Source organism: Mustela erminea, chromosome 6, assembly GCF_009829155.1.
Source record: "Mustela erminea isolate mMusErm1 chromosome 6, mMusErm1.Pri, whole genome shotgun sequence".
NCBI classification, from domain to species: domain Eukaryota; kingdom Metazoa; phylum Chordata; class Mammalia; order Carnivora; family Mustelidae; genus Mustela; species Mustela erminea.
In genome coordinates this window covers 71,244,034-71,260,104 of record NC_045619.1, presented here as the reverse complement: position 1 = coordinate 71,260,104, position 16,071 = coordinate 71,244,034, and the positions used below count along the sequence as shown (strand labels likewise).

At 35.7% G+C, this 16,071-nt stretch overlaps 1 protein-coding gene across 2 annotated transcripts in view; it reads left to right on the top strand.

The window, feature by feature from the left end:
• The window catches only part of ETNK1 (ethanolamine kinase 1), a 65,538-nt gene that overhangs the window by 15,440 nt on the left and 34,027 nt on the right, over window positions 1–16,071 (top strand). For both annotated transcript variants that reach the window (XM_032347671.1, XM_032347670.1), the window contains exon 2: window positions 6,918–7,177. In XM_032347671.1, coding sequence (XP_032203562.1) covers window positions 6,918–7,177 — 260 coding nt within the window. The remainder of the gene's footprint in view (window positions 1–6,917; window positions 7,178–16,071) is intronic.

Sequence of the window (16,071 nt, the reverse complement as noted above, 5' to 3'; positions counted from 1 at the left end):
TAATTTATTATGAGGTATGATGTGTGTAGGTTTTCTTTGGCTACTCTGTCAGATTAAGGAAGTTGCCTCTTTTAACTTAGGTATGTATGCATTTTTTAAGTGACCTTTGTACCCAGTGTAGGGCTCGAACTCAGAACCCCCAGATCAAGAGTCCCATGCTCTATGGACTGAGCCAGCTAGGGATTCTGAGTTTTCATTTTATTCTTAGTTTGCAAATGTTTTCATCATAGATGAGCATTGAGTTTTATCATGTGCTTCTTTTGCATCTAATGATGGTTGCATGATTTGCCTCCACTTTTTGTTATTCAGCAGAATAACATAGATTTTAAAAAAAAATTAGAATGTTAAAAACCTTTGCTTTCATAGAGTAAGTCCTATTTGGTTCTGATGTTCTTTTTTAAAATATTGTATTAGTTATTAATATATATTTTTAAGTTTTTATTTAAGTAATCTCTACACCTGCCTTGGGGCTTAAACTCACCACCTTGGAGATCAAGAGTCTCATGCACTTCTGACTGAGCCAGCCCCGTGCCCCCGTAAATAATATTTTGATTAAGATTTTGCAACTATGTTCATGAGAAGAGTGGTCTTTATAATTTTCTTGTAATGCCCTTGGCATGTTTTGGTATCTTACTGATAGTTTGTGGTCTTTTTTTTTTTCCTTGATAGTTTTGCTCAGAAGTAATCAACATCATCTTTAAAAAGAACAATTTTTGATTGTTGAGTTTTTCTGTTTTATTGATAATTTTCCCCTTTGTTTTCTTTCTAACTTTTTCTTTTATCTTTTTAAGATTAATTGCCTGTTCTTTTTCTAGTTTCTTGAGCTGGAAGCTTAGATCACTAATTTTCTGCCTTTTTTATTTTTATATTTTCTTTTACGTGACCCTTCAGGTACCCACAAGTTTTGAAATGTCTTTATTATCATTCAGTTCAGAATGTTTTCTAATTATCTTTTTCTCCTTCATTCCATAGATTGCTTACATCCATTATGGCTTCATTTCAGATGAGTGGGAGAATTTTAAAGTCTTTTTCTTTATGGTGGTGAAAAACAACATAAAATTTACTATCTTAATCTATTTGGGGTGTATAAGTTTATGTGCAGTTTGTGTTATTGATGTCCAGTACATATTCTCTTGTAGTTTGAGAAAGTACTCTGAATGATTTAATCTTTGGTGTTTTGTTTATAATCAAGCCTGTAGTCAATTTTGGTAATATTTAGTGTAGGCTTGAAAAGTATGTGTATAGTTGGATACATCATTCTGTGTATGTCAGGTAAGTTAGATTTTTAATTCTATTGTTGAGATCACTTGTGTACATAATGATTTTTTTCCTGTTTTTAAAAAATCAGCTCTTGAGAACTGTGCCCAAGATTCAAACAGTTACGGGGCGCCTGGGTGGCTCAGTGGGTTAAAGCCTCTGCCTTCGGCTCAGGTCGTGATCCCAAGGTTCTGGGATCAAGCCCCGCATCAGGCTTTCTGCTCAGCAGGGAGCCTGCTCCCCACCCCCCACTTTCTCTGCCTACTTGTGATCTCTGTCTGTCAAATAAATAAATAAAATCTTTTTAAAAAGAAGATTCAAGCAGTTATGAAATAATTTGTCAGTTTTACTAAATATATTTGAAGCTGTGTTATTGGATGGATACACATCTAGAATTGTTACATCTTCTTAATGATCCGTTCTTTCATTATTATAAAATGTCCCTTTATCTCTCAGAACATATTGCTAAGATCTATTTTGTTTAATATGGTATAACTACATCAACTTTCTTTTGCATGTCTTTTGTAAAAGAAGCATATATAAATATATATTTTTCACACATAGTGTTTTAATTGGATTTAGTTCTTTCACATTTAGTGTAACTACTTACAGAGTTTTCTCACAAAATAATCATTTTTTTTTTTGTTTGACCTATTTGTCAAATATTCTTGTTTTTAACTTTCGTTTTTCCTTCTTTCAGTTTGTTCCAAATCTCAGAGGAGCTTATAGTAGAACATGGAGTGGCAAATATAATTAAGCAATTTCAGTGCATTTTAGTAAATGCTATGTATAGGGTACCAGTTAACCACTGAGAAGTATTTATGCCTTACCTGAGTTTAGGGACTCTGTCCTAGAAAAGAGAACTCTTGTGTTGGATGTTTTTCTTGAAGATTATTTATTTATTTATTTATTTATTAGAGAGAGAGCGAGCGCGCACGCGAGCAAGCATGGGCATGGGGAGGAGCAGAGGGAGAGGGACAAGCAGACTCTATACTTGACCCCGAGATTATGACCTAAGCCAAAATCAAGAGTAAGATGCTTAACCACCTGGGTTACCCAGGTGCCTCTTTTGTGTTGGAATTTTATTTTGTTTTGTTTTATTTTTTTAAGATTCTGAGAGAGGGAGAGAGAGAGAGTGAAAGAGAGATGAGTTGGGGGAGCAGGGAGAGGGAGAAGCAGTCTCCCCACTGATCAGGGAGCCCAGTGTAGGAAATCATGACCTGAGCTGAAGGCAGACACTTAACTGAGTCACCCAAATGCTCCTCATGTTAGAACTTTAGAAGAGGTTAGACGTTGGTGAAGTGAAGAATAAAGAAGAGTGAAATTGTGGGGTAGATTGCTAGATAACTTGAGGGCAGAGGTATCAAGGAACTTGTGTGCCCTAAGGAGCTTGAAATTATCCTCGGAGCAGTGTGGGGCCATTTGAAGATTCCGATTTATCATGTTCATATTTGTATTTTATTTATTTATTTATTTTGTTAAAAATTTATTTGAGAGAGAGAGCAGAGTGAGGAAGAGAGGGAGAGGTGTGTGCACAAGTAGGGGGAAAGGGCAGAGAGGAAGCAGACTCCTCACTGAGCAGGGAACCCGATACTGAGATCATGACCTGAGGCAAAGGCAGACTCTTAACCCAGCCATCCCAAGAAACAGAAGTTTTTTTTTTTTGTTTTTTTTTTTTTTAATTTTATCTGTTTGAGAGAGAGAGAGCGCGTGTGCATGTGCACAGAGGTAGAGGGAGAAGCAGACTCCCCGCTGAGCAGGGAGAGCCACCCAGGCACCCCAGAAACAGAGGTTTTAAGAATTACATCTAGGTTTCAAGAATTATCTATTTATGTGGGGGATGGAGGGAGAGGGTTCAAGGATGGCTCTCTGAAATTTGCCTGAGTAGATGGAAAGTAAGATGAATGGGTACTGTCACCATTAGATGATTCATCTTTGGTTTTTAAACAGTTTCATTGTGAGATGTGTTGGTATCATTTTCTTTATATTTCTTGGGTTCAGGCTTATTGAGTTTCTAGGATCTTTGAGTTTATAGTTTTTCATCAAATTTGGGTAAATTTTGGCCATTTAAAAAAATACTGTTTCTCTTTTCCTCTTCTAGGGGATACAGATTCTCTCTGCTCATGGATACTTTGCTTATTCACTCATGCTCACTTGTTCTCTCATTTAGCTAATTTTCCGCCTGTGTTTTGTTTTGGATAGTTTCTATTGCTCTCTTTCCAAGTTTGCTTTTTTGGGGGCCAGTATCTAACTTACTGTTAAATACATCTAGTGGAAAAAAAAAATAATACATCTAGTGTATTTTTCTCCTTAGGCTTCTTGAGAAGCTTGACTTTTGTCTTTTTATATTCAGTGTTTCTGCATAAGTTTTTGTTATAGAATGCAGAACATACTTGTTTTAATGTCTGCTGATCCTAGCATCTGCTGATCCTAACATCAGTTCTGGTTGGTTTCAGTTAATTGATTTTCCCCCTCATTATGGATTATATTTTTCTTCCTTTTTTATATGCCTGGTAATCTTTAATTGAATGTCAGACATTGTGAATTTTTACCTTCTTAGGCACTGAATAGTTTTTGTAGTTATTTGGGAATAGTTTGAGACTCTTGGGTCTTGCTTTTAAGGTATGCTATGTGGGACCAGTGTAGCTTAAGAGTCTAGGGCTAATCTATAAATCTGTAACATAGGTTTTATCTTAATTCATTCTTTTATTGTGAATTATTTTGCTGTTTTTTGTTAAAATGTGAAAAATGTAGTTCTCTACATACATGTTAAGATCTTAGTGTGTGCCAGTCACTGTTCTAAATGCTTTTATATATATTAATTAATTCATTAATCCAAATAATGCTGTGAAATAGATTCCAGTATGTTAATATTATATGTAAGAATGAAGCACATAGGGGGTAAGTGACTTGCCCAGGGTTACTCAGCTTATAGATAACACAGCTAGAATTCAGACTCCTGTCTTGCTTTGTAGCTCCTCCTCTGAGCTAGTACTATCCTAAATACATGATAAACAGTATAGGATAATCCTTGAGAAAAAGAGCTCTGTGAAATTTGTGTTAGTTTTGTTCCACCTCCATTGAGATGAAATTTTACATTTTTTTTCCATAAGATTTTATTTATTTGGGGGAGAGAGAGAGAGAGAGCATGAGCAGGGTAAAGTGGGGGAGGACAGCAGGAGTAGCAGATGCTCCACTGAGCAGAGAACCTGACTTGGGGCTCTATCCCAGGACCCTGAGATCATGACCTGAGCTAAAGGCAGATGCTTAACCGACTCAGTCACCCAGGCTCCCCTAAACTCTATATTTTTAGTATATATCTAGTACACTGTATGTATCTAATAAATACCGAGTGTATTTTGTTGTATGTTTCAGAAGGTTCAGCACACTGAATTTCTTATAGGTGTATATATGAGGTGGGAACCATCCAAGGGCAAAAATCATTTATCCATACATCTCTAAAGCCAGTGACGGACCATCAGGAACACACTGATAGGTGAACAAGTTGGGTATAAGAGAGAATGTGTATCACTCAGAATGGTAGGGCTCTTAGTAAGTAGGTGTTAGAAGGGACTTAATATAGAATTTGGGTTTGCTGATTTGAGAGAGTGTTCAAGGAAGCAGGCTTTCCTCTGGATTGGAGCTGTCAGGAAGTGGGCCGAGTCTGTGACCGATATCTTAATCTTACCTAGAAGACTGAAGGAATGAAGCAGGGCCAAAGCTGTGGCTGGAAAAGGAACAGCAGTCATTCATATTAACGCCAATAGGGGGATATTTAGTCATTTTTGTGTCTTGAAAATTTTTAAAATTTTGTCTGTGTTCAGACATGATTACAAAGTGGCTTTGTTTTTGTCTTGGTCCATTGTGGTCAGAGTGGCCTCATCTGATGTTGGTGTTGTATAAAATTATTTATGTTCAGCAGAACCACAAGGCCATACTGTGTAGGCCTGGTCAGTTCCTCACTTTTGGGCTTCGTTGCAGGAAAAAGAAAGTGAGAAAACATACATAAGCCAAAAAAAAAAAAAAAAGTTTAAATTAGAGAAACAAGAAAACAAAAAAAACAAGATTTAATTTTCCTAAAGTTTTGTTGAATATCTTTGCAGGAGTTTTTATCTCTTATTTATACATAAAATATTTTTATAGATGCGAAGTTTTAGTGTTCATGTATTTGTTTTTTACTCTAAAGAATTTATTGTGACTGTCATTTCACTGGAAGTATGTGACTGTTGTACAATAGAGAATATTAGGATTAGTTTCTCAATCTTTGTTACAGTAAATTGAAATATTTTATCTGTACATGACATCTGAAAAAGTTACAGAATAACTTGTGTAAATTGATACGGCTTTGTAATAAACAACATGCTTTTCAACACAGTTTTTAATAAATTGATTAACATTTAATTTAAGTGAATATGCTTCTTGTCAATGCTATATACTATTTTTGTGAAATCTGGGTTGAAAGGGATACTTGTACAAGTCTTGTATACAATAAAAAAATTTATATAAAAACTAGTAACTAGTAACTAGTATTACCTTAAGAAATACCTTTAAAATTTTCATCTGAAGATGTAAAGCCTTTTCCGGTGTCATTTATCATTACAATAGTCTTTTTGAAAGAGAAACATTTATATTCTTTCTCAGGCATTAGGTAAATATGTATTCATTTGGCCCTTTTTCCTTTTGCTTTTTGCCAATTTTCTTGGGGAAAAAATGTTGTTAAGTCTTGGTTACACTTTTATCTCTTGTCCCTTCATTCTACCCGAGAGCCTCCAAAAGCTTTAGATTATAATTGAGCAAATAGAAAAATTAATTTTGGTATCAGAGGAAAATGAAAGTTTCAATTTTTTAGTGTATTTGAACTAATACTGCTGATCATCTGTTTGCTTTTTAAAGGTACCATTTGTGCTCAGATAAAAAAAAGAACTTGAAATTTTTGACTTTAGCTCTTGAAAAGTCCCAAAAGTCCCTTTTAGAAAATAATGTAGAAATGTCTACTTAACCTCTCACTTCCTCTAATTAGGGTTGTGCATTTTTAGCCATAGCATTCAAGTTTGAATTAGAACCTGAATGCTTAAAAACAATTTCTAATGCATGTTGTATTAAGTAACTCTTAAAATTAACATTTAAAATTAAATTTTAGAAGTTGGAGATTTACCACAATATGTAACTTATGGTAGATTTATATTTGTATATTACACTTGTAAACATTATTAAATACCTTTTATATGTTATATGCCATGCTGGAGGAGAGCAGTGTCTCTGTCTTCAGAGACTTTCGAGTTTATTAGACATAGGAGAAATTGTGTGTGTGTGTATATGTACACATTTGCAGTGATTGCAGTACAAGCGTACTTGGTGATATAGTAGGTATCAAAACATTGTGTGGAAGCACTGGAGATTGAATAATTAACACTTTTGGATCAAGAAAGATATAATGTTATAGGAATTACAGCATTCCTTTATCTTTATATCTAGAATTAAAATTATAGACATGTTAGATAAAATTATATTTTAAAGTTTTTTATGTTAAAAAGTAGATACTTTTAATTAGTAATTAATTATTTTAACCTATCTGCTGTTTCATTCATTAAATAATTGCTTTTTCCCCTCATTTTTTCTTTCCTTTTCTTTTCTTTTTTTTTTTTTTTTTTTTTTGGCAGCTTTTCACAGATGGAATCACAAATAAACTTATTGGCTGTTATGTGAGTAATACAATGGAGGATGTAGTCCTGGTGCGAATTTATGGCAATAAGACTGAGTTGTTAGTTGATCGAGATGAGGAAGTGAAGAGTTTCCGAGTGTTGCAGGCTCATGGCTGTGCACCACAACTCTACTGTACCTTCAATAATGGACTATGCTATGAATTTATACAGGGAGAAGCATTGGATCCAAAGCATGTCTGCAACCCTGCCATTTTCAGGTACATTTCTTTTTCTAAATAATTTTTCTTTTTCTTAAGTATGTGTGTTAAGTATGCTAAAGAAATTATTTTTTAAAACTGCCTTTTCTTTCTTTAAGCAACTATTTGGTTATCTTAGAAACTTTGTTTAGTTAGGGTTCTGTTTATTTTTGTTGAAGGAAAAAATCCTGTTTACTGTTCATCGTTGATTGCAAAAAAAAAAAAAAAGACTGTGAGATATGGTTTTGGATTAGTCTGCAGAGTGTCAAGGCTTCCCCTTAATTATTTATTTTACTTTATTTTGTTTTTTTAAATTTTAATTCCATTAATTAACATATGGTATATTATTAATTTCAGAGGTAGAGTTCAGTGGTTCATCAGTTGTATATAACACCCATTACATTGTAATGCTCATTACATTGTAATGCCTTCCTTAATGCCTATCACCCAGTGACCCTGTTTCTTACTCCCTCCTCTCCAGCCAGCCTCAGTTTGTTTCCTGTAATTAAGATGTCTCTTATGGTTTGTCTCCCTCTCTGGTTTCATCTTGTTTTATTTTTTGCTCCGTTCCCCTATGTTCCTCTCTTTGTTTCTTAATTCCACAAATGAGTGAGATCATAAAATTATCTTGTTCTGATTGACTTGTTCTGCTTAGCCTAATATCCTCTAGTTCCATCCATGTCTTTGCAGATGGCAAGATTTCATTTAAAAAAAAATTATTTACTTATTTATTTGACAGAGAGCATGCACATGTGTGAGCGCACAACAGGGGGAGCAGCAGGCAGAGAGAGGGAGGGAGAAGCAGGCTCCCACTGAGCAAGGATCCTGATGTGGGGCTTGATCCCAGGAACCCGGGATCATGACCCTCGCGGAAAGCAGTAGCTTAACCGACTGAGCCACCTGGGCGCCCCCTCTGCTTTTTTAATGGCTGAGTAATATTCCTGTGTGTGTGTGTGTGTGTGTGTGTGTGTGTGTGTGTGTGTGTACCACATCTTCTTTATCCTTTTATCTGTCGATGGACATCGGGGCTCTTTCCATAGTTTGGCTATTGTGGACATTGCTACTATAAACATTGGGGTGCAGATTCCTCTTCAGATCACCTACATTTTACCTGTGGGGTAAATACCCAGTAGTGCAATTTCTGGGTCATAGGGTAGCTCTCATTTTACCTTTTTGAAGTATCTTACATTGTTTTCCAGAGTAGCTGCACCAGTTTGCATTTCCACCAGCACTGTGAGAAAGTACCATTCTCTCCACATCCTTTCCAGCAATTGTTGTTTCCATGACTTGTTAATTTTAGCCATTCTGACTGCTGTGAAGTGGTCCCCTTAATTTTTTAAAGTAGTACTTAGACTAAAGAATTACACATTTCTTATTGCTAACTTTTATAAGCCAGTTGCTCGTATTTTCAGAGTTTCTGCTTACTAAGATTCTTTAAATTCTCTTAACACTGTTACTTTTTAAACTTGTTATTTAATTTAGTGTGTTATGTCTTTTTATTAAACTTTAATTCAGTACATTATATTTCCTATAAGAATAATTTCTTGAATATGCTAGATCATTTGTTCAAAATTATTGTCTTTTACAGTTCTTTTTCTGCTCTTAAAAATTAGTGTATGAGCTTAATTTGAAAACTGCAAAAATTCTTAAATATTTTTTTCTTAAGACCCCTTTATAACTCTTAAAGGTTATTGAAGACTGAAAGAGTTTCTGTGAGTTTTATCTATCAGTATTTACCATGTTAGAAATGAAAACAACTTTTTTTGAGTACAAGAGTAGTACAAGCACACATTGTTAGCTGTCAGGGTGATAATGTTATCACACCACTTCATGTAGCTTCTTGAAAACTACAGCATTTACTCATGAGAGAATTAGAGTGAAAAAGGTAAATAATATCTTAAGAAAGTAGTTTTAACTTCATAAACCTGAAGGTTTTGAGTTAAACTTAAACAAAGTGAATCTCTTGGGTTCCTGGCTCATATATATTTTTTAAAATTTTATTTATTTACTTGAGAAAGAGAGCAAGTGTGAGCATGAGCAGGGGGAGGGGCAGAGGGTTAGGGAGAGAGAAGCAGACTCCCCACAGAGCAGGGAGCCTGATGGAGGGGTCCATCCCGGGGCCCTGGGATCAGGACCTGAGCCGAAGGCAGTTGCTTAAGGACTAAGCCACCAAGGCCCCAGACACCCCCCCTTCTCTTTTCTTTCTTTCTTTCTTTCTTTTTTTTAAATATGTTTATTTATTAGAGAGAGCCTGGACCATATTTTAAGAGTTGCTTCATTAACTGATGAAAATGAAATGGCCCAGTATTTACCTATTTTTTTTTTTTTTAAGATTTTATTTATTTGACAGAGATCACAAGTAGGTAGAGCAGCAGGCAGAAAGAGAGTGGGGGGAAGCAGGCTCCCCACTGAGCAGAGAGCCCGATGCGGGGCTCAATCCCAGGACCTTGAGACCAGACCTGGGCCAAAGGCAGAGGCCTAACCCACTGAGCCACCCAGGTGCCACAGTTATTTGCCTATTTTAAACTGACTTCAAATAATATTTAAAAATATTTTGGCATAGAATTCTGTCTACTCAAGCCATAGGTTTTATTTATTTATTTATTTATTTATTTATTTGACAGACCGATCACAAGTAGGCAGAGAGGCAGGCAGAGAGAGAGGGGAGGAAGCAGGCTCCCCACTGAGCAGAGAGCCCAATGCGGGCCTCAATCCCCGGACCCTGGGATCATGACTTGAGCCAAAGGCAGAGGCTTTAACCCACTGAGCCACCCAGGTGCCCCCAAACCCCAGTTTTTGATGAGATAAGAATCTCTTCCCTTATGTGAGTGTAGTTTAGAATTTATTGAAGAACTCCGATTAATAGATAGTTTTTTTTCTTTTGTGTCACAATTTTTTGTGGTCTTCAGTTTTGTGTATATCAGATACATTTATAAATCTTCAGCCTTTTTTTAAAAAATATTTTACTTATTTGAGAGAGAGAATGACAGGGAGAGAGCGAGCGAGCACATGAGCAGAGACAGAGGGGGAGGGAGCAGCAGACTCCTCAGCTGAGCAGGGAGCCCCACATGGGGTTCAATCCCAGGACCCTGGGATCATGACCTTAGTGGTAGGCAGATGTTTGAACTATCCAATGTTACTATTTGTTGGTCAGAGTTTGAGATACATATATATAACAGGATTAAAAGAGATTAGGTGAAATTAGGCCAAAGGAAAAGCTGGAGTTAGATTCAGATACAAGAAGTATATTCCATAAGGTTGTTAGAGAAGGGCCATATTAGCTTCTTGGAAACTAAAGCAGGAAGAAGAATACTAGTTTTTAAGAGTCAGTGTCCAAAAGATGTAAGAAGAAAGTTGCTTAAGGGTGATACCACCTTTACTGGTGTAGCAGTCTTAACTGCCTTTGTAAAACCCATACTTCCATGGATTTGACGTTGATATTCCTAAACTGTCTTTAACACACCGAATTTCAGCTTTCAGTTGAATGAACTATCCAGTGTTACTATTTGTTGGTCAGAGTTTCGCATTCAGATTTCTCCCTTCTGTTTACTCTGTAGTCTCATGATGGAAACTGGATGCCTAGGGCAGGTTTTTTTCTCTTTGAGTGATTGTGGAATGTTATGGAATCTAAAGCCTTGTGAAATTTTATATATGGCATTATATCTTCATCACAAAGGACACACAGTGGAACCAGACTGCTTCAGATTTACAGGCTATGTGAATTTGGGTATAGCCCTTAAATATTTTGTGCCTCAGTTTCCTTATCTAAAAAATGAGAATAATAATAGTACCTACTTCTAGGGCTGTTGTAAGGATTAACGTTGTTAATATATGTAAAATGTTTAGAACAAGGCCTGACATATGTTAAACACTATGTAAATGTTAGCTTTTATAATTATTATAATTTTTTTTTTCCTAAAGACTTTTCACATTTTATTTGACTTGGGCAGATCTTACAATAACTTGGACATTAAGGTATTAAAGTACTTAGGCAAATTATAGATATTACTAGGATATTACTAATCAGTTGACTTTATTATGCTTTTATTATTTATTTAAAGATTTTATTTGTTTGAGTGAGGGAGAGTGTGTGTGCAAGCACAGGCATGGAGAGAGGGAGAAGCAGACTCCACTGAGCAGGAAGTCTGATGTGGGGCTCCATCCCAGGACCCTGGGATCATGACGTGAGCCAAAGGCAGACGTTTAAACCCCACTGAGCCACCTGGGCATCCTTTATTGTGCTTGTAGAAGCATATTTTCTGAACTTTAAAATTCATAGACTTTTTTGCTATTATGTACTGTTTATTATAACATATTCTGTAGTATTCCTTAAGGTGAACCTTAGCAGCATATAGATGTGACATAGCAAGTAATTATTGCCATCACTAAACCCCCCTTCTTGTTTGTGACAGACAAAACTAACCAGTCTTGAAGCTCTTTACCTCTGAACATAGATGAGATTTCGGAATATTTCTTAACTAAGTGATTTTGGGTAATTACTACCCATGAGTTGTCCCTTGATTTGGTTTTTATTTTAACTTCTTCTGAGAAACCATTTTATGTTAAAAAGTCAAGATTTTAGGAGCACCTGGATTGCTCAGTTGGTTAAGCGTCTGACTTTTGGTTTCAGCTAAGGTAATAATCTCATTAAGTCATGGGATCTAGCCCTGCATTGGGCTTCACACTCCGGGGAGTCTGCTTGAAGACTTTCTCCGTCTGCTCCTCCCCTGAACTCATGTGCTTGCTGTCTCTCAAATAAATAAATCTTAAGAAAAGAAAGCTGGGGTTCCTGGGTGGCTCAGTTAGTTATGTGGTTGCTTCCAGCTCAGGTCATGATCCCAGGGTTCTGGGATCAAGTCTGGCATTGAGTTTCCTGCTTAGCAGGAAGTCTGCTTCTCCCTATCCGGCTGCCTTTCTCCCTGGCTTATGCTCGCGCATGCCTGTTCCCCCCACCCCACCTCTCTCAAATAAATAAGTAAAATCTTTAAAAAAAAAAAAAAGGTGCATATGTTTATTAAAAAATTGAAAAAGTCAAGATTTTATTTTTAATTGATACTAAAAAAGTAGTAATAGGTATATTTACAATTCTTATTAGAGAAATAATATATTAAAGTGATGGAGGCTAATATTTATTCAGCACTAAATATGAACTGGACACTCTTCTAAATACCTCTTTGTGTGTGTGTATGTGTGTATTTGTTTTTAAAGATTTATTTTAGAGAGAGGAATTGGAGGGGAGGGGCAAAGGGAGAGGGAGAGAGAGAATCCCGAGTAGACTCCCTACTGAGCATGGAGCCTGAAGCAGAGCTCCATCTCACAATCCTGAGATTGTGACCTGAGCCAAAACCAAGAGTCAGACACTCAACTGACTGAGCCACCCAGGCATTTCTATATATATATATATTTTTAAAGATTTTATTTATTTATTTGACAGAGAGAGAGACCACAAGTAGGCAGAGAGGCAGGCAGAGAGACAGGGTGGGGGGAAGCAGGCTCCCCGCTGAGACCCTGATTCGGGGCTCGATCCCAGGACCCTGAGATCCTGACCTGACCCGAAGGCAGAGGCTTAACCCACTGAGCCACCCAGGCGCCCCTTCTATATATGTTTTTTAATATTTTCTTATTAAGTAAACTGTGCTCAGTGTGGGGCTTGAACTCATAACCCTTATATCAAGAGTTGCATGCTACACAACTGAGCCAGCCAGGTGCTTCAAAACTTACCTGTTGTGTATTAATAAATTCAACTCACAATAATCCCAGGGTATAGGTAATATTAAGATCCTATTTTAATAGATGAGAAAAATAAGGTACAAAGATTTTAAGTAATTTGCTGAAGGTCACATGGCTAGGAAAAGTATATCCTAAAGATACTAATGAGTATCTTTTTACTTGAGAAAAGCTCATAAAATATAAAGAAAAATAGTAAGGCCTTTGTTAATCACATAAAAAAAAATATTATGAAAATTTGTAGGATTGAAGTGAAAAGACTCAAGAAGAAAATAATGTAGACTTTCTCCCATTTATTGACTTCTGATTATTTTATATAATTAAATAATTGTTATTAAGCTTACTATAGAATTTCTGTTTTAAAAGGAAAGCTTTGCATAATTGATTTTAAATAATCTTAAGTACAAAGAATAATTATAGTATTTTTTGAAAAATTTTTTAAAGGTTTATTTATTTTAGAGAGGGGGAGAGAGAGCGCGAGATGGGGAAGGGACAGTGGAGAGGGAGCGGGAAAGACAGAATCTCAAGCAGACTTGCTGCTGAGCGTGGAGCCCCACACAGGACTCCCATCTCAACCCTGAGATCATAACCTCAAGAGTTGGGTGCTTAACTGACTGAGCCACCCAGATGCCCGAATAATTAACAGTGTTTGATCAAGAACAGTGCACTTTAGGTAAGGCTCACTTAGGTATTTGATACCATGTCATAAACTTGTTTGCATTAAATTAACTATATGATATTCAGAAAAAGATAAAACTGTGGAGACACTAAAAAGATCAGTGATTGCTAAGGGTTAGTGGTGAAGGAGGTGAATAGGAGAATAGGTGAAACAGGATTTTTAGGGCAGTGAAAATGTCTGTATGATACTTTATAGTGGATACCTGTCATAAATTTGTTCAGACCCATAGAATGTACACCGCTAAGTGTGTACCCTGATGTAAACTATGAACTTTGGGTGTCAGTGTGTGTGCTTCAGTTGCAACAAATGCACTACTCTGGTGTTGATAATGGAGGAGGTGATGCTAGTGTTGGATAGGGGGAATTTGGGAAAACTCTGAATCTTCCCCTCAATTTTGCTGTGAGCCTAAACTGCTTTAAAAAGTCTACTACAAGTAGCCTTTTCCTATACTTTGTTAGATCTACTTGTTTAGAGTATATGATACTAATACAGGCATATACACCTTTCATTAAAAAAAAATGCTGAGATCAAATAGCAATACTAATTAAGTTCTGTTATAATTGACTTGAAATGAATGATGCACTGAGTTGACTCACAATTTTGGAAAAAAAGCAGAATAGAGTTTGAGAAAGGAAGGAAAAAAAGATGACAGTAAGGATATAGTTAGTTGACACTGAGTAGTTAATACTGCCTATTTATTTTGCAATTAAATTTATTTCAGGTAATATAATTCCCATGGGATAGTTAAATGTTCATACAGTTTTGCTAATTACTGTAAAACAAAATACAGAAGGAACTAATTGATGGAAGGGCATATTAATAAAATAGGTAAATAATAAATGATTTCAAAAGGAATGTTTTATTATTTTTGAGTATGTACAGTGAAGTATTTTTTAAAGAAATACCAAGTAAGCAATTGAATGAATGGCAATTCTAGAGCTCCAAGAAGAGGTTAGGGATGTAAATAATAGGATAATGTGCTTTATATATTTAGCTTTTCTCCTTTAAAAAATGAATTTTGGGGTGCCAGGGTGGCTCAGTGGGTTAAAGCCTCTGCTTTCGGCTCAGGTCATGATCCCAGGGTCCTGGGATGGAGCCCTGCATAGTGCTTTCTGTTCAGCAGGGAGCTGCTTCCCCCCACCCTGCCCTCTCTGCCTGCCTCTCTGCCTACTGTGATCTCTGTCAAATAAATAAATAAAATCTTTAAAATTTTTTAAAAATTTAAAAAATGAATTTCATATATTTATGATAAAAAGGATCTTTCATTTATCAATTTATAGGGCTTATTACTAATTTTGGATTAGTTAGGTATCACATTTTGAGCCATTGTTATTAGATGAACTGATACACAGCCAACAGTAAATGTTGATTGAGCCTTAGATCAAAGTCCACAGTGCTCTCTTGCTATGGTTTATTCAGACATAGCTACTTGCCTGTGTTAGATTATTCTAGAGTATCTGCTTTGACTATTAAAAATCTGACATGTATTTATGTTTAGTCTAGGGAAAGAAAAAGAATTCAGGTAGTCCCTACCCTTCTTCCAAGTAATTTGCAGTGTGTGACAGACAATAATCTTTGGAAAAAAGTAAGCAAATAGTATACACAGAAGAACAGAAAAGGTTTTCAAAAAAAAATAACTGTGGGAATTTAGGCAGTGTTCCACTGAGATCACATTTGAACTGGAGTTTAAAGGAAGAGGCAGAGCATATGGAAGAGGCAGTGAGGGAATGCTATGATAAAGACTACCAGGTTAACGATTAGCGAGTAATTCAGCTTAAGGAAATTTATCATGACTTGTTTTATTTGAACTTTCTGTGGCAATCAAGCTCCACAGAGATATTCAGAAAATTTTTCAAAATTCACAGTTTAGGAATTTTCTCATCTGGTATTTCTTTGAAACTTTTTTTTTTTTTTTTTAAACCTTTTGCTAGGAATCCTGTCTGCAGTTTAATTAAAAACCACCCAGCAACAGATATAATGGGACAAAATGCAGTTTAAAATTAATTATTGCACATTTATCAAAAAGCATAAGTAGAAAATACTGACTTCCAGTGCTGGATTGTATTGTAGTGTAACTGGTACATTGTGAGTTACAAGTAATACTGGTAATGTTCTCTTAGAAATTAATAGGGCAATATATAATAATTCATAGAAGTTATATGTTTATGTCATGACAGTGCTCATATTCAGATATAACCAAGGCATATCAGCACAAATACTATGCTACTTGTTGAAATGATAATTTTGATTATTGTCTAAAGTACGCAGAATGGCTGATGTGGGATTAATATGGAAGAAACCAGCTTAATTGCTGAACTGTGGCTATAATCACAATAATTGGCTTATATGAAAATCCAAAGGGTGTATTTAAAAATGAAGTAAACTATTGGAGTGGTAGGATTAGGGATTATTTTTCAATTAAAAAATTCCTTTTATTGTTATAATGCTCTTAATTTTTTTTAAAGATTTTATTTATCTGGGGAAGAGAGATAACACAGGGGATGTGTGG